The following is an 18,056-nucleotide window of genomic DNA, read 5'->3' on the forward strand; positions in this document are numbered from 1 at the left end:
ATTTTTCAGATCAAGTGCTCACTTGCACAGCTACTACCTCTCTCACGATGGACATCAATGGACAGTCCGAAGGCTCCTTCCATCCCTCAAGAGGACTGCGTCAAGGATGCCCTCTAAGCCCATATCTTTTCATCTTAGGCTCCAACGTTCTCTCACTAATCTTGGAAGTTGAGCAAAGAACCAAAAGTCTAAAGGGGATCAGATTGGCCAGAAGAGCTCTGACCCTTACCCACCTTATGTTTGCAGATGACCTCCTACTATTCAGGGCGGCAACGAAACCAGAAGCTAAGAACCAAGCAATCAACTTTGAGAAATCAACAATCCACCATTATCAAAGATCTAAATAACCTGATGTGAGACTTCTGGTGGGGCTTCAACGATGGTAGAAGGCATCTCTACCTTAAGGCATGGGACCAATTATGCAAGCTGGCGCCAAATGGTGGTTTGGGGGTATGATGGCTACAGGATGCGAATAGAGATTTAATAACTAAGATTATTTAGAGACTGTTAAAGAACCCCAACAGTATTTGGGTTGTAGTTCTTAAAGCAAGATACTTCCCCAATAGTTCTGTATGGGTTGCTAGAGTGAAAGGAAATGCCACTTGGGTCTGAAATTCCATTATCAGAGTCAAGAACCTTGTTAGAAGCAACTTCTGCTAGCTCGTCGGGAAAGGAGACACCATTTATTTAGAGACTGTTAAAGAACCTCAACAGTATTTGGGTTGCAGTTCTTAAAGCAAGATACATCCCCAACAGTTCCGTATGGGCTGCTAGAGGGAAAGGAAATACCACTTGGGTCTGAAATTCCATTATTAGAGTCAGGAACCTTGTTAGAAGCAACTTCTACTATTTCGTCGGGAAAGGAGACACCATTTCAATTCTTGAGGACCCCTGAATACCGGGAATGGACCTGAGTGGTATGAGCTTGCTTGGTGGATTGGCTCGTGTTGAGGATCTCATGCATGGGCAGCCATGAAACGTCCAACTCATCCAAACCCTCTTTCCCTATATTATAGCTAATCGAATACTAAGAATGCATCTATGTAGCCTACCATCTCCACTGGAGGACAAGCTGGTTTGGTTAAGGGATGCTACTAGAGGTTTCAGCACAAAATCTGCATATAAGGTCCTCTCAAGTGGCTAAGGCATCACCTCCTCTTCTGACGGGGATCTCAAGTCCCTATGGAAGGCCATCTAGAAAGGCAACTCTATCCCTCGAGTGAAAACCTTCATGTGGCGAAGTGTCAACAAGTGTATTCTAGTGAACTATATCTTGCACAGAAGAATACCTATGCTAGAAAGTCTCTGCCTGATCTACAAGGAAGAGGAAGAAACTATGGAGCACTTACTGCTAAGGTGTAGGCATGCTAGGACAATTTAGTTTGCGAGTAGGCTAGGGCTCACGTTGTATGGGATTACTTCTTGTCTAGATGCATGGCTGCTATTAGTGAAGAAGAACCTATCCTCGGAATAATTGGGTTCTCTATCATGTGGATCATGTGGAAAGCCCGCAACAACTGGGTTTTCAAAAGAAAAGAGATTGCACCACTTGAAATTCTGGCGAACGCACAAAGAATATCATGTCATGAGCTTAAGCTTACTTCTACGGTGCAAGCCAACTCAGGCAAGGATTGCGAGCTGGATCTAGATGGGACGAATAGCAAGGAATGGGATGTTTCCTGCTGGGTGGATGCCTCATGGCAGGGAAGTCATGTAGGAGGTGCAGGAATCTTCATCAACGAGTATCCGAGCACCTTTATTCTAGGTAGAGCTGTGCCCTTGCAACAGTGCGAGAGCGCCTTGGTGGGTGAAGCACTTGCCCTCCTTGAAGGTTTGAAAGAGCTAAAATGCAGATACACAACAAGATGATGCTATATCTACAGTGATTCTCAGACTCTAGTCAGTACGATGAATTGAGGCAATTGCGCGCGTGGGCAGTGGAGCCCATTATTCATGATTGCAAGAATGTTCTCGCTAACCTCGACTTTGTTAAGATTTGTTTCACGAGTCGTTGCAACAACTCAATGGCCCACTCACTAGCTAGGCTTGCTGTAACTTTGGGTACAAACTACAAATGGACTGACCCAGCACTTATCCCTGAATGTTCCCATGACTATCAATGAAATTTGAGTCTATGAGCTCTTTTATAAATAAATAAAAACATATTTTAGCACGTCTAACATATTCAAAAATATTAATTTACTAATACAACCCACCTAATAAAAGAACTATGATGGTCAGTACTTGCTCCTGTAATATATTCAATTATCATATTATGTTTGTAATTTTTAACCCGTTTAACATACGAGTTGTATTTCTATCAGCTCGACTCGGTCCAAACTCGGACACGAGCCGGGCTGATCAGGCACAATCGAGCCACAAAATGGATAGATCTCAGCCCTTCATCGAACGCACAAATCTAATCGCAATTTGGACGGTGATAATTTCTATGCCTCGGAATATTCCTCATCACTCATTCCTGTGTACATTTTTAGGGCTTTCTTATAGCATCAACTATATATAGACTCTCTCTCCGAACGGCACCTCCTCTTTCCTCTGAGTTTTAGGGTTTTAAGCACCATTCTAATCTAATCCTCCTCCGATCCCGTTCCATCTTCTTCGGATCCAATGGCGGTCTCCTTCTCTGATCTCCACACTGAATCCGGTCTCAAAACCCTCGACGAATTCCTCTCTGGAAAGTCCTTCATCTCCGGGTAAATTCTCAAATCTTTTGTTTGATCAATCTCTTGACTTGAAATGTGATTTTTCTTCTTTTGATTGGGTTACGAGCTGCAAAGCTTATAACTTTCAGATCCATGAGCTCGTTAAAAAGTTCTGTTCAATTAAGTTTTGGAGATTTATGATGTGTTATTAGGATTCAATATTATAATTCAATCAAATTTGTATCCTTTCTGGATTGTTACGATGTTGATGGTCTGTTTAACAGAAAAGACCTGATCTTTCTCATTGGTTTTTTTATTTATTTTCAGAGATCTGATAAGCAAGGATGACGTCAAAGTCTTCGGTGCAGTTTCCTCGAAGCCTGCAGCAGGGTTTCCGAATGCATCCTCTTGGTATGAGAGCGTGTCTGCAGCTCTTGCTCCAAGGTTTGTGGATTGATGTAGTTGGTTTTCTACTAATGTTAAACTTAGCTGGCTTTAAAGCTTTGGACTGCAGCTCACTGCTTCAGTGTATTTCGACGATTTCTCTAGTTTATGCTGAATTTGGATGCTTTTTAGATCCTAAATCATATGGTATTGGTTCTTTGCATAAAATTTAGTTATCTCGACTCTGAAGACTCAAGACATGGTTAATTTGCACAATATTCCATTGGTAAATATCTGTTTCCTAAGTTTGGGTTACCCTCTTGAGAGTTACCATGTGTTTTAGTTTTTTCGTGTTTCCTGCTTATTGAGTATTGACTTGTTATTTCTTTCACTTTATCTTCTTTTTAATTCTGTTATTACTATACAACCTATTTCTATCTGTCCGCTTGATGAAAGAAATCTTTTAAATGTTACAGCTAATGTATTTGGCACTGTCACTCAGGTTCACTCTTCTCTTTCATATCAATGTTTTGTTATCTTGCTCACTTTTTTTGTTTTGCATACTAGAAGAATGTGATCAATTTAGCAATAACTATTATTTTTATTGAAAAAATGTAATCCAAGATAAGATCTATAAACTTTCATAACTCCTAAGTTAAACATTTCTGTGATCAAAATTAAAAGAATAGGTATCTCAAAGACTTATGGCATACGATAAATCACACTCTTTAAGTCTTTATGATTCAGTAGTTTTCAAGTTCAATGATCAGAAATATGAACCAGCGAGATATTGTTGAGAAAGTCTTGACATATGATGAAATTTAAGATCTTGATAATGGTATATGGTACCAGTAGAAAGAAATGTTTTACTATTTAATTTCTAGTTGGAATGCATCATAATGTGTGGAAAACCAGTAGCTTCTTTCATTTAAAATTTTAGCTGATGTTAACTACATCTTCGATAGGTACCTAACCTTTGTATTTGCATGAAACTTCTCATTGGTAATAAATTGTGGTCTCCTTTTATAGTTAATTTATAGGCTGATTTGATCTAAAATGCGAGAATGTTAGTCGCTCATTTCGCTAGTGATTTCAACATCCATATAGGTGTGTTGTCTTGTTTTCTTATAGTTAATTGTATTTATTTTCAGATTTCCTGGTAAAGCTCTTGGAGTCAAAATCGGAAGCCAAGCTGCAGCTGCAGCTCCTGCACCTGTTACAGAGGCTGCAAAGGTGATTTGTTTTATTCTTTATTTTTATTTATTTATTTATTATTTTTGTCAGTTTGCATTTTGGTGATGGTGAACATGGTGCATTGATCAAATACTGTTTCTTTATCCTTACTGTGATTATATGAGATTGTAGTATGTAATCTTACCATATATTGAATGCCCTTAAAAATTGTGGAGATTGTTTATCTTAGAATTTCTTGGTCTTAAGAGGGGAGAGACCTTTGATTCAGATATCTGAATTGACGTTAGTCTAGAATGCTTCATTTTTATTAGGATGTTTGCAACAAAAAATTCCTACATAGTCCAAGGTGATCATCAAAATGATAAGTTTACCATATATAGGAACCTTTATGATAGATTACATAGCAATGTACCTATTTCACATAAGAGGAAAAGTCAGTATTGAACGTTTCCCTCCATGTATACATCAGGGTACCTACCTACTTAGTGAAGCTTTTTTTTTAACCCTTCTAAATGCCCCGTTAACAACTGTGTGAGGAGGACTCCATATGATATTTTCTCAATCATACTCTTCCATTGTAATGAAAATAATTAATCATATATAAATGCAGATGGCTATTATTATTCATCTTCTCATGATACTTTAATATTTTATCAATGATTCTTTGGAAGATTTCCTTTTATTTTGGACATTAAAGCAATTCAAATAGGAATTGAGAATGGCTGCATATGCTCCCACCTTCATATGCACTATCAAAATTCCTTGACTGCCCACATCTATTTTGCCTGGATTTAAACACTGTTATTTATATATATTTATATATATATATATATAATGCATCTATATATATACACATACATATAAGCACTTATATACATAAACATATAGTTCAAATAAGTTAATGAACTTGAAATTTTGGGGCATTTAACATATTCCCTGTTTTTCATTCTTTAACTTACCAGTCATATTTCTTAATTTTCCTCCAGGAGGCTGCAGATGATGATGATGATTTGGATCTCTTTGGTGATGAGACAGAAGAGGAAAAGAAGGCAGCAGAGGTGCGAGAGGCAGCTGTTAAAGCTTCTTCAAAGAAGAAAGAAAGTAAGTTTTCATGTAATCAAAAGTTTTTAGTTTCACTCCTTCCAATGATATTGTTTCCTACTTCTAGAAATCAACTCCATATACTTTCAAGGCTAATATAAGTTTTATTCTTAGGTGGAAAGTCATCTGTCCTTCTGGACGTCAAGCCTTGGGATGATGAAACTGACATGAAAAAGTTGGAGGAGGCTGTTCGTAGTATCGAGATGCCAGGCCTTTTATGGGGAGCATGTGCGGAAACTATATCTTATGCCCTGTATAATTTATGTTCCTTTTTTCTCACAATTTGTTAACCGCTCATTCCATTTTGTATTTGCTCTGTTTCTCTTTGCAGCAAAGCTTGTGGCTGTGGGTTATGGTATTAAGAAGCTGCAGATCATGATGACCATTGTAGATGACCTTGTTTCAGTTGACGACCTTATTGAGGAGCGCCTCACTGTTGAGCCTTGTAATGAGTACATTCAGAGTTGTGACATCGTGGCCTTCAACAAAATCTAAGGATCAGAAGGTTAACTTGGTATCTAGAAGCATTTCGGTGGGTCACGGTTTCGGGGAATCCTAATAGTATCTTTTGGTTTTTTTTAACCCAACCTAGGCATATGCTTCAAGAATAACAAGATTGAGCTTCTTGTCCCAAGGGACTTTATTAAGTATATTTTGTGTTGAGTACTAAGAACTTGTAGTGTTTGTTTAACCAGATTCTAAGTGATTATTTTCCTGTGTTTGGAAACCATGAAGGGATTTTTTTTTTAATGCAACTATTGTTCATTATCCAAAATTCACTCTTTTGGCTATATGGAAAAGTATAGTTAATCTGATACCCGTCGCAGATATTTCATGGAGAGTTTGATGATTTTGTACTTTTCTTTTTCCCCCATAGCTGGTGATAAAGAAGGATGTGTTATTCTAAGCCTTTGGGAAACAATTAGCAACATTTTTCTAATTGAATTCCAGCGTGCCAAAGCACTCCTTAGTTATAATCTCTAATGAAATTTCATGGATGTAACGATTTGGCTATATGCCTGTATACTCTAATAGGAATTTTATCAGAGAATTTATTTTCATTAATAATCTGTTGCTTTGACAGTGATTTCATACTGATACTGTTTGAAAATTGCTATAACGGGAAAGAAGTCCATGTTGGTGATCTAGAGCTACGTTTGAAATCTACAAAATTCTTTGTAGATCAATTTTGTAATAACTTCAACTTAATGGTAAATCCTCTACAATTAAGATTGTCTGGGGTAACCAAATTGAGATTTTTTATCAATTTCATTTCAAAATCAAATCCAATCCTCGATCAAACTTGCTTTCCCAAGCTTCAAAAGGCTAAGACTTGACAAATTTAATTACGTTGGAAAAAATTATCACATAATAAATTTAATTACGTTGGAAAAAATTATCACATAATATGCATTTATTATCTATCGCTACATCTGCTAAAAAATAAGGCAACTTTGCTTCCTGATTCCTTTTCAATTACATATACCAGAATCTAATTCCAGAAGCATGCATCATTTGGAAAGCAACGAGGTCCTAACATTTGATAGAATATGCCACTCCATTTCGGCAATTCAAACAATTATACCCGTACAGCATAAATCGAGCTATTACAGTAAAGGTATCGTTGGATCATTTAAGATGGTTTAAAAGCTACCAATGTCGCGTAGCATCACAAAAGCAACATCAGCAGCTAACGATGACATGATGCAAAACAGCAAAGAAGACAACCTTACAGGCCTCAGTAGCACAGTAAGACCTTAAACAGCCAAAAATATTAAAATTCTCAACAAGTGGCATTAATTCAAAAATCTCAAACAGCATAATTATGAGCGAGATCAGTGATACAACATCACAGGTGGAACATAAAAGGTAGAAGAAATATATGAATTCATCTTTCACATAAAACATGAGAAAACTGATCAACAGAGAAAGACGAGCTCCAATTTCCAGAAATCAAAGAAAATTAATTTGTCAGCTCCATGATGGCAGTGACAATGTCACCTTCTGCAGCTTTAAGTGCCTTGACAGCCTTAGACCTGGAAACCCCAGCTTGAGTCATCACCAGTTCTATGTCCTTTGGCTCAACGCCTGTTTCATCAACCTCTTCATCATCCTGAGCCGCAGCAGACGTCTCAGGCTTTGAGATCACGTGGCTTGGATCAGGAGCCTTAAACTGCTCTGCAGCCTGCGTCTGCAGCTGAGAGCTAAGATCCTCAATCTTTGCCTCTCCAAAAATGACATAGGTGTCTGAATTTGGACTCTTAAAGACATCTGGTTTTGAAATGACAAACAATACCTGGAAGACAACAAAAACTAGTTATACAGGATTTCCATTGAACAAATTGGGTAATAAGGAAATAAAGAGCTCACGTTCTTGCTCTTCTTCACAGTAACACGACTGACACCAGTGATAGGTTTCATGCCAAGCTTCAGCATGGCCTTACGGCTCTTTTTCTCACTTCTACTTTGCTTTGATCTTCCACTAGCATCACCACCTTGTCCTGCAAATGTAGATTATTTGATTACTGAAACATTTGCGACTCCAAAATTTTATGATAAGAATGCACACGGCATATTATTGGCCTACGAGTCTTTATGAAAAGAAAGAGAAATCAAGTAGCAATATAGAAGAACATTATAGAAGCAGATTAATCTTGGCAAAAGGCAAAACTGCAGAAGGAGGTTTAACAATGAAAAGTGCAGCAATTAATCACAAAGCTGATTGAAGTAACATAGTTTCTCAAGCTGCACATATTGAAGATACAAGTGCACAAATAGAAAAAATGCACAGTGGTTTGTGTAGTGGTGGTAAGTGGGGTTGGTAGAGAAGTAAATTTGTCCTTTTCACTACACCCAATTGAGCAGCTCAGCTGGATATGTTTAAGACTTGTAAGAAAAAGCGCAGGATCCCTTTTGAGTGGCTAGGGAACATGCTGACTTACCCTCAACATCATCTTCTTCTTTCTCATCATCGTCGTCCTCATCGTCATCATCCTCCTCATCTTCAACAATAGGATCGTCAGGCTGCCAATATTTGAAACACAAGGTAAGTCAGCTGCTAATAGTTGCAAACTTGCAATACAAAGCTACAATTTCTCAAGTACAATATTATCCAAATATCAACACAAAAAGACAACTAGAAGATACAATTTTAAAGCTTAAGTTGACCAAATAAAAATTTAATGCAAGGAATATCCTTGTTAGTAGTACCAGTGTGCCACTATCATGCCTCTATTAAGTCAAACATAGAGGCTCACGAAGTTATGGCATAGGCGGGCTTTCGTGTTACTCCTTAATGTGATTCTAACTTCTAAGTCGTTAAGTAAAATAAAAGATCGCTGCAGATTATAAAGAAAGAAGCATAACTATTGTTTTATTGCAGAAAAAAGTGAAAACATCATTTTAGAACATTAAGGCATCAGTCGCTTTAGGAATAAAGACAATTCTAGAATTGGTAATCTTATTTATTATTCCCAAAATAAGGTATTTATTCTAGGAATAACTATTTATATGTATACTAGTATTCTAGAATAAAGATGTAATAATTAATTTTAATGTGATATAAAGTGAAGTAAAATATAGGAAAAAGATATTTTGTCTTTTATGAAATTACAATAAATACCCTATGATTTGATATAAAGTAGATTGATGAGATAAATATCAAAGGTAAATTAGTAATAGTTTATGTGGCATAGAATGTAATTTGATTAATAATATTTGTATTATAAAATAGACTTATTATGATATTTAGCTACTATTCTGGAATAAGATATTATATTCCAGAATAAGAAAAAAATTATTCTTGAAATGATTGGGGGGCTAAGAGAACTTAGAAAACTTTTGTGAGCTACATGATTAAAATACAAGCAAACAAATATTTGGTAAATGTTACTTGCTTAGAGATGACTAATTTTTCATTTTATCATCACTCACATGTTATGAAAAATGTCAAATCAAGAAGCAATAACTCAAAGATGAGCAAGTAGCTCATACTATTGAACATTACTCATATCACATTTGAACATCATATTAACTCCCAGATCGATAAAAGCCCAATGGAAGCTAGCATATACAATGATTTGTACCATGTAAATGCATATCTGCATTTTTAATTAGAATAACTGATTGGTCAAGTTATCCAAACCATTTCAATTCTAAGATGTACTTCCAATAAAAAGTTCCCTTCTAAAATGCATCCCACTAGCTAATTCTTGACCAAGTAAACTAAGATAAAAGCACACGTGCAGTCTTGCACACAAGACAAAAGAAAAAATAACCTTGCCATGCATTTGTTTATATATTTATATTATTATCATTTAAGAATTGGTTATATAAAATGCATGCAAGACCGGCTGCTTTTACTCAAACATTGACAATGTTCGTATCTACTTGGTACATATTCTTATGTCCCTATGATTAAAAAGAAGGAAACTAGAAAAACAAGGAGAACTAGTGGAAAAGGGAATATATGATGAAGAAACGATTAAAAGATAGTGAATGTAGATTAAGGGGCTAGTATTAAAATAGACGAGACATCTCAACTTTACAGATTGAGGATTTTTAACTCTCTATGCCACTTCTAAGAAATCTGGCAAATGAGATTAAATCACAGAGAATCTAAGAGATAATTCCATTAACCAACAGAATATTTATCATCAATTTACAAGGGATTCAAATCCTTAACTTGATAGTAATCAGCATTTGCAGTAATTTGATATGTTTATGGAGATGAATGCAGTCAGATATTTCAATTATTAAACAAAAAGGTAAGGCATGCCCAAGATAACGACTTCTCGGGATAAATAGACAAAACTGCCTGGTGCCTAGATTAATCTAATTCAATTTATGTAATGAATGTCCCTAACATTGACTTAACACCTTCCTCCTAGTTAAAGCCAATAAGAATCACCAAATTGTACAGAATTGAGATTTTACAATAAGTTCTGCTCGTATAAATGACTGCTGATCAAACATTGACTTCTGACAAACAGATATTCTTTTCTCATCATCTTATATGTGCCAATCAGGAGAGAGAACAAAACTATGAGAAAACAAGCAGCAATTTTGGCATGTGCTTTATTTTTCAGCTACCCATGCTAAATTTGATCCACCGTACATAAGCAAGCATGAAATCCACAGCTAATCTACAAATCACAAACACTGAGAAATAGAAAAATCAAACAAGTATTTCGCCAAAAAAATAGGTGAAAAAACCTAAAGCAACAGACCACATAATATTGGGTATTGACCTTGAGAAAAGGAGGAGATGTTTCCAAATAAGAAACTCTAGAGCAAAAACAAGAAGGCCCAATAACATTACTTCCAAATTTCCAACTGTCTAGTATAAGATCAATGCGAAGGAAACTCAGTAATCAGAGGCAAAGAGAGAACAGCAACTTTATCATTTATATTCTAAGAATTCCCCTCACATCTAGGCACAAGACATGTTTAATAGATACAAAACGTCGATGTTGAACTAAATTGTGGAGGTTTTATTTTAGTTGACCGAGAGGTTTGGTGGGATTCAATGGTGTAGTAACATGTGGGAATTCACCATCATCTTTAAAAGCTTAAGTTTTTATCAATGACAATTGTGCCTAAACTTGATTCTAAAACAAAGTAACCAAGTTTGCCTTTTTAACTTACTTGGCATCTAGCAATCTTCTCCACAGGAACTAATTTAGTACAACTACTAGTTCCCTATAAAGTGGACTTTTCTTTTGAGAGAGAAATAAATGTGGAGTTACCAATTCATTTTTTTTCCTCATTCCCAGAAGGAAAATATTAGGTATTCAGTGCCTGGGTTTTCATTTGCATAACAGAAGGAAACTAGAGTACCCTCTTGTGCTCACTCATGCTTTAAGGTGCCATCAATCCCTCATTCAAGCACATACCACTAACTATTACAAAAAAAGAGGTCCTTTAATTTGTCCATTTCTTATAAATGTAGTACCACCTGTTCTCCCAATTCAGAAATACCAGTCTTGCAAATTAAGAACGAAAGGATTAACTAGATAAAATATCATTTTTTCTTGAAATGTAGGCACGACCCTCACAGACTTTACTTCAAGATGATAACTTTCATAAGCATACGTACTTATGGCTAAAAACTAATTCAGATGAATTCTCGAATTGTAACAGCAACCGAAGAAAAAATTGAAAGAAGCAACACAGAAAAAGGTAAATTTTCTCATGAACACTAGGAAAAGAATGTTTCTTCAAGCAATTAAAACTACAAATTTTATATACTAATAGTATCGAGGGAAAGAAACAAAAGGAATAGGATCCAGAGAGCTCACGTCGATCTTTTGCTGCTCGAGATGCGCCGCGAGGAGCTCCTCCTGGGTCTGGGCCGTCATGGTGATGGATCCAAAGGAGATGCGTCGGTAGGCAGGAGGAGGAAAAAAGAAAACCCTAGAGAAACCCCGAAAGCACGAATGATGAGGAGAGAGAAGGGTTTATACGTCAATTTCTCTTTCTAGTCCGAAGTTACGAAAATGCCACTTGTTCTCTTATGCTTGTATGAGTCTCGACATGATTATCGGGCTGGTCGGGTCGGATTTGGGCCGGATTCGGACTGAGCTTTTCAGGCCAACCGGACTTAAGTATTTGTTCACGGCCTGACCCACCAATCACTCGGGTCGGGCCAGGCCGGGCTGGGTTCGAGCCGAGCTTTTCAGGCCAACCGAGCTTAAGTATTTATTCACGGCCCGACCCACCAATCACTCGGGTCGGGCCGGGTTTGAGCCGGGCTAGAAATCTAGCCTGTTACTGCCCGTCGACCCGTGAGAGATTGGGCTGGCCCGACCCACCAATCACTCAGCCCAACCCATATTTTAGCTATTTTTAGAATTTTTTTTACTATTAGCTTCTTCTTTTTTTAATTATTTCTATACCTCCATTTAAAAAATAATTAAAATAAATCAAAAAAATTTTAAGGTGTGCTTAAAATAATGCAAAACGGTACAATACCAAAAAATTTTACTATAGCAAAAGTAAAAATATTATAGCAAAATGGGCAAAGTACTGTAGCAGAACAGCCGGGCTACTTTAGCATAACAGATGGCTACTGTAGCAAAACGGGTGGGCCTAGTTGCGGGCCAAACGGACGGGCTTTCGGGCTGGGGTGGGCGGGCAAAAGGCTAGCCCGTGCCACCCATGGGTAGTTCGGGCTCGGTCTATCTTCCTAGAGGACATCGCCTCAACAATCCTCAATATCAAAGTAAATCCAGCAGCAACGTCTTACCCAAATAAGCTTATTTGAACGTACACCCTAATAGGAGTATTCTCAGCAAAATCCTTCTATAAGGTCCGCTGTGATGCAGACTTGGCGAGCTCATCAAACCAAAGTACCATGAAGAGATTGTGGAAGATCATCTGGCGCAAGAACAACTCAATACCACGCATTAGAACTTTCATTTAGCGTTGTGTGGCGGATGCCCTTCCAATACTATTAGTGCTGAATAAACACATCTCTACCATCTCCACAACCTGCACTACTTGCAAATCAGAGAACGAGACTATAGAGCACCTTTTGGTAGGGTGAAATATGGCTAGAGTTGTTTGGTTTGCCTCGAGTTTGAGTTGCAAGTTTGACAACTGCCCCTCGAGGTTGGACCTGTGGATCATGGAGCTAAGCGACTCCTTCTCAACCGAGCAGCTATCATTGGCTTTCTCAATTATGTGGGCCATCCGGAAAGCTAGAAATAGCTAGGTATTTAGGCAAGTGAAGTCTTGCTCTACTAAGATTCTAGAGGAAGCAAATATGAATGCAAACCAAAGCTCTGGCTACATCAGCCAACTGCTATTCCCAATACTAGGAAGGGAGGATGACGAGGTGGTTAACCCTCAATGGGGAGTACATCTTGTTGGGTAGATACCTCTTGAAGGGAAGTTGCCCCTGGGGGCATTGGTATTGCAATATGCGAATTGTCGAATACCTTTCGCTTGGGCAAATCTATATTCTTGAAACACTGTGCCGACGCAAAAATGGGGGAAGCAATTGCACTCTTGGAAGGTTTGAAAGAGATCCACAACATGAGAGTGACTTTTCAGTGCTGGCTTTTTAGTGACTCTCAAACGGTGGTTTAAAGCAGTCAATGCTATAGGCGATTTGGATATTAGCTGGGAGATCCTAAATGTGGTCAAAGAATGCAGATGATGAATACACAAGCTACAGGATATCAAGATACTCTTCACGAGTAGATGCAATAACACTCTTGCTCACTCTCTTGCCAGCCTAGCTGAGAAAAGAGATCCTCGTAAGATCTAGACCCACTCCCCTAAGGGTGAGGTTTGTACGTTTGGTATTTAAGGAATATATTAGTCCATGGACTTTCATTAAAAAAAAAAGTTTAGTGATCTTCTATTGCGAAATGTGAATTTTTTGAACCAATTGAATCAGCTTCCTCCAATTCCTTCATGATTCTTTGTTTCAACTTGCAAATAGTCCCACAGATTTTTTTTTTTAATTCTCTTATTGATTTGTTAGTTTTCTACCCAGATAGTTCACATTCTAGCATCTTTCATTTACATTGGAGAGATTTTAGAAGGATCTGCTATTATTTAGATAGAGTGAAGAGATTGAAATTGACATATTTGCTCATATTAAAAATTAAAATAGAAAATTTTAAAGTTTTAGATTCATCTATTCCCTCCCTCGTAGTAAAAAGACTGTCTTTCTGTATATCCTTAGTTCTTTCTCTATTAATTGATGATTTGAGAGGATGTACTTTTTCGAATAGCTTTATATTTTTTTTGTCTACCAATTAATTCCTTTGAATGATGTGAAAATGAATAATAGATGGTTATTTTACTCTTATAAAATTGAGGGATAAGTATTAAATTATTTGTTTTAAAAGAAAACAAAGGCGATTGCCTTGTTTGTTTCAGATTGATGTTTTCAATTACTTGTCCATCACGAGTTTAATAATTATGGATGATGAGATTTATATTTGAATTGGGGTTGGGGAGAGATACGAGGAGAATTCGAAGGTTTAATAATAATGGATGATGAAATTTATATTAGAGTTAGAATTTGAGAGGACAAAAGAAAATTGAGTAATAAGAGAGCAAGAGTTTGAAGAAGAGGGAGTTTGAAGAAGAGGGCATTTTGGTCAATAAAAAGGTCAGATGACAAACATATGGTAAATTTCTATTTGAAACTTTAATAGTAAATCGATGTAAATACCTATTTGATAATTCAAATTGTAATTAACCAAAGAAATGATAATTAAAAAGAGTATTTGATCAAAAATAGGTTTTGTTAGAAACTTAATATTCTAATTACATTTTTAAACATCTCAATTACTACTTTATCAGTATAAACAAAATGGAATTTTTTTTTGAAAGAAAGTCCGTAGGCTGATCATTTCATTCATTTCAATCAATCGATTACAACTTGATACAAATAATGAAAAGGGGAATAGGACAAAAACTCTAAGAACAAGCACTGTTACATTACAGACCGAACAACAGTTAACACAAGTATCAAAATATATACTCAAGCACTATATAAACATAGGAGATAGAGCAATGCTTTAGAAGCAAGCCTCTCATTGCCCAATCGACAGCACTATAGGTAGAACAGCATGAGCCTTGAGAAGCTAAGCACCCAATTAAGGAGCAAGCTTAGATAGGGATACAGGCACGCTAGTGACATAGTTTAGTGAATTTAACAAAACACTCGAAGACCTCATTTAAGTAGACCTATGAATCCAAATACAGAGCAAAGATTTGCCTATTACATCCACATAGATATTTGATTCTAAAAAAAAAGTTGGCCTAAAATAGGACAAGGCAGGACAGATCCTAAAGCCAATGGAGTTAAAAGCTAGGCAAGATGAGTCGAGGCGAGGTGTGGCGACGAAGGCCGAGGCGAGAGGTGACAACAGAGATAGCGAGTAGCGAGCGGGCTAAGACCGAAACCGACGACTGGTGCAAGCAAGTAGAGAATGAGACCAAGGAGATCCACAACCCTAGTCTCATACACCTTGGTGACATAGAAGCCGAGGAGAGGATCGGGTGAGTACCATGGTACTTAGCCCAGATAGCGACGACAGTCAACAACAGTGTGGATGAGGGAAAAAAATATGAGATGGGTAGTAACAGAGGAGAAAAGGGGACAAAAGAGAAAAAGAAAGAGGAAAGAGGACATATTGGAAGAAAGAAACGGAGGAGAGAAACAACATCCTCTAAGGGGAGAGAAAACCCCTCTCCCCTCCACCTAGCCAGCTAGAGTGGAGAGGAGGCGGGGAAAACTGCTGGGCCAGCAAGGAACATTAAGAGTTCAAAATGCAATTTACATGAGATGTAAAGCACAATTTTAACCCAAGAATAAAAAATTAGTAATTTTGTAATTACATAAAGTAGAGAGAGAGATACAATATTATAATCTGTAAACTAGTAGAGAAATACTATAATTAAATAAATTAGAGAAATATATCCTATTAGAATCTAATTTAATCAAGAAAGGTATTGCAATCTTCTCATCCTCGTCAGCCATTATTATTCTTATTAAGAAAGAAAATTTGTGTATGTAATTATCAAGTAAAATGCTAAGTGCTTTATATTCGACTGGCTTTCTTTTTAGGTAATGAGGTGGCAAGTGAGGTGTTTCGATGAAGTCTATTTGGGCATTATTTTTTAGAGTGGCTTATTCAAATGTTTAAGTTTTCAATAAAAAAATTGTCATTTATTTTGGTGGAGTCCAATAACTATTTTCTAAATGCTTGTCTTATAATAATTTTTTTTTTAATTTGAATGGAAAACTAACTTTTTTTATTAAGGTTTTTTTTTAATTTTAGAGCTTTACACATAATTGCTTCTGAAAAGTTTCAAAATATCATACTTGCCACTACATTGTTTAAAATATCATCATTGCTAGTCAAATTGTTTAACTATTTTAGAATTACCACTATGATTAGTTTTTAGTAAACTATTCCTCATAATTTATTATTAAAGTTAATAAACACATACAAATAAATAAAATACCTTTCTTTTTGGAAGTTTAGAGCGCAAAAGTTTATCAACAATTTTTATCATGCATAATTTTCTTTGTATTATAATATTGGATAAATTATTGGATAACTTTAAATTATTTTAAATAATTTATTTAAAATAATCTATGCAATAGAAACTAGTCTTTTAGAATTTTATTTTAATTTTAATCATAACTAGTTAGATTTAGTCGGCGTTAGTCAATCAAAATAACATTAGCATGTTAAATTAGAATTATAAGGGAAAAAGAGGGGGTTGGGTTATAAAATCCTCAAACACGATGTGTGAATCATAAAATATATAAAATATAAAGTGTAATTTATAAAAATTCATTTTTCCAAGGAGCACAATGATTTATGTGACAATTATGATATTTTAAAAGAATGCAATATCAATTATGATATTTTGAAAGCTTTCAAGGGTAATTACGTAAAATATGTTAATTTTAACTAAGAATACTATATGGTGCTAAGGTGGATGTAACCTAAATCAGATTCCTTCTGCCTCTAACCTTACTTCCAACTAATACCACTGCTCTTTAACTCAACTTTCATGAACTTAGTCTTATCCAATCAACCTACCTACCATTACTCCTTCCACCTTCTTCAAATCTCATTGGTTTTCTTCTTCTCTCTTGCTTTCTTTTGATGCAATTATTCTGATTGAGTTAAGAAACTTTGCTCATTGCTCACCAAATCTTTTAACTATTATAGGCTTCCTTGTCTCTTCAAGGAAAGACTTTTGACTTCCACCCTCACTTCCCACTCATCCTTGTTTATGGTTATTAAAAGAGGAGTTATCACATGCAATGCCTTTCTTATTGCCTTTTATTTGGGGAGTTATATTAATTGTTTGACCAAATTAAGAGTTTGAAGGCATGAATGCAAATTAATATTTGCCATCAATAATGCCTTTCCTCTTCTTTTTTTTTAAATTTTTTTTTAAATGGTATAAAGAGCAAACTGTATAATGGGACCATGAGGAATAAAACAATATTCTTGTCGAGTGGCATTGATTGGTGATCATAAAACCTCTCACTTAGGGCCAATTAATACAAATTGTAATTATTCTTGCCAAGTCTCTGTAGATATTTCTAGAAATGTCAACTGTGATAGTTTGACCTTTATATGTTCAGACTGGGATCCATCAATGATGTGTATCTGATGATCTATCTAATTGCATCTGCTCCAATTATATAGCTTAAGACTGATAGAGAAATGGTGTTTAATTCTTTTATATACTTTGACAATAATATCTGAACTCATATAAGTATTTATCTTTCTCATTTTTTTATGACCAAATTAATTTATATTTAATACAATAACTGTACAGGGCTTGAGCTCAGCTCTAAGTTTAGCTCGTTAATACTCAATCAAGCTCGATTAACTATTTTAAGCTTGATTTGTAAAATAGGCTCAAAATTAATTTCATAAGTAAGCTCAATCGAGTTCGACTCAATAAGACTCGAAGATTATAATATAATATTTAATATTTATGACTAGTATGACCCATAATATTACTAGGCTCCATTTAGGTTTGAATTAATTCAAATATGAAATTATTTATTGAATGACTCATTTAGGTCTTGAGATCAAAATTGGGCTCAAAATTAAATTTAATTCAAAGTTGATCCTCAATTATACCCCTATTTATAAATAGCAGACTAATTTATCTCCTTGTGCCGTTGGGAAATTTGTAAATAAGACCTAAATTTTA

General features: G+C 35.9%; 3 protein-coding genes across 3 annotated transcripts; 2 read left to right on the forward strand and 1 right to left on the reverse strand.

The window, feature by feature from the left end:
- Nucleotides 1-1,434: 1,434 nt before the first annotated feature.
- On the forward strand, nt 1,435-2,123 carry LOC140791163 (uncharacterized). The gene is made up of 2 exons (XM_073141576.1): nt 1,435-1,831; nt 1,894-2,123. Exons 1-2 carry the CDS (start codon nt 1,435-1,437, stop codon nt 2,121-2,123), a joined length of 627 nt encoding a protein of 208 aa, XP_072997677.1.
- Nucleotides 2,124-2,475: 352 nt separating this feature from the next.
- LOC140790043 (elongation factor 1-beta 2) lies at nt 2,476-6,117 on the forward strand. The gene is made up of 6 exons (XM_073139950.1): nt 2,476-2,714; nt 2,991-3,107; nt 4,199-4,280; nt 5,228-5,342; nt 5,457-5,570; nt 5,674-6,117. The coding sequence occupies exons 1-6, from the start codon at nt 2,629-2,631 to the stop codon at nt 5,835-5,837; spliced, it is 678 nt and encodes a 225-aa protein (XP_072996051.1). The 5' UTR covers nt 2,476-2,628; the 3' UTR covers nt 5,838-6,117.
- A 997-nt stretch (nt 6,118-7,114) lies between these two features.
- LOC140790861 (nascent polypeptide-associated complex subunit alpha-like protein 1) lies at nt 7,115-11,833 on the reverse strand. The gene is made up of 4 exons (XM_073141159.1): nt 11,642-11,833; nt 8,285-8,366; nt 7,713-7,843; nt 7,115-7,638 (listed from the first exon to the last, which is right to left on the reverse strand). Exons 1-4 carry the CDS (start codon nt 11,699-11,701, stop codon nt 7,306-7,308), a joined length of 606 nt encoding a protein of 201 aa, XP_072997260.1. The 5' UTR covers nt 11,702-11,833; the 3' UTR covers nt 7,115-7,305.
- Between the last annotated feature and the right edge of the window lie 6,223 nt (nt 11,834-18,056).

The sequence above is a fragment of the Typha latifolia genome, chromosome 6 (genome assembly GCF_019914945.1).
Source record: "Typha latifolia isolate L0001 chromosome 6, TyphaL0001v2, whole genome shotgun sequence".
NCBI lineage: Eukaryota > Viridiplantae > Streptophyta > Magnoliopsida > Poales > Typhaceae > Typha > Typha latifolia.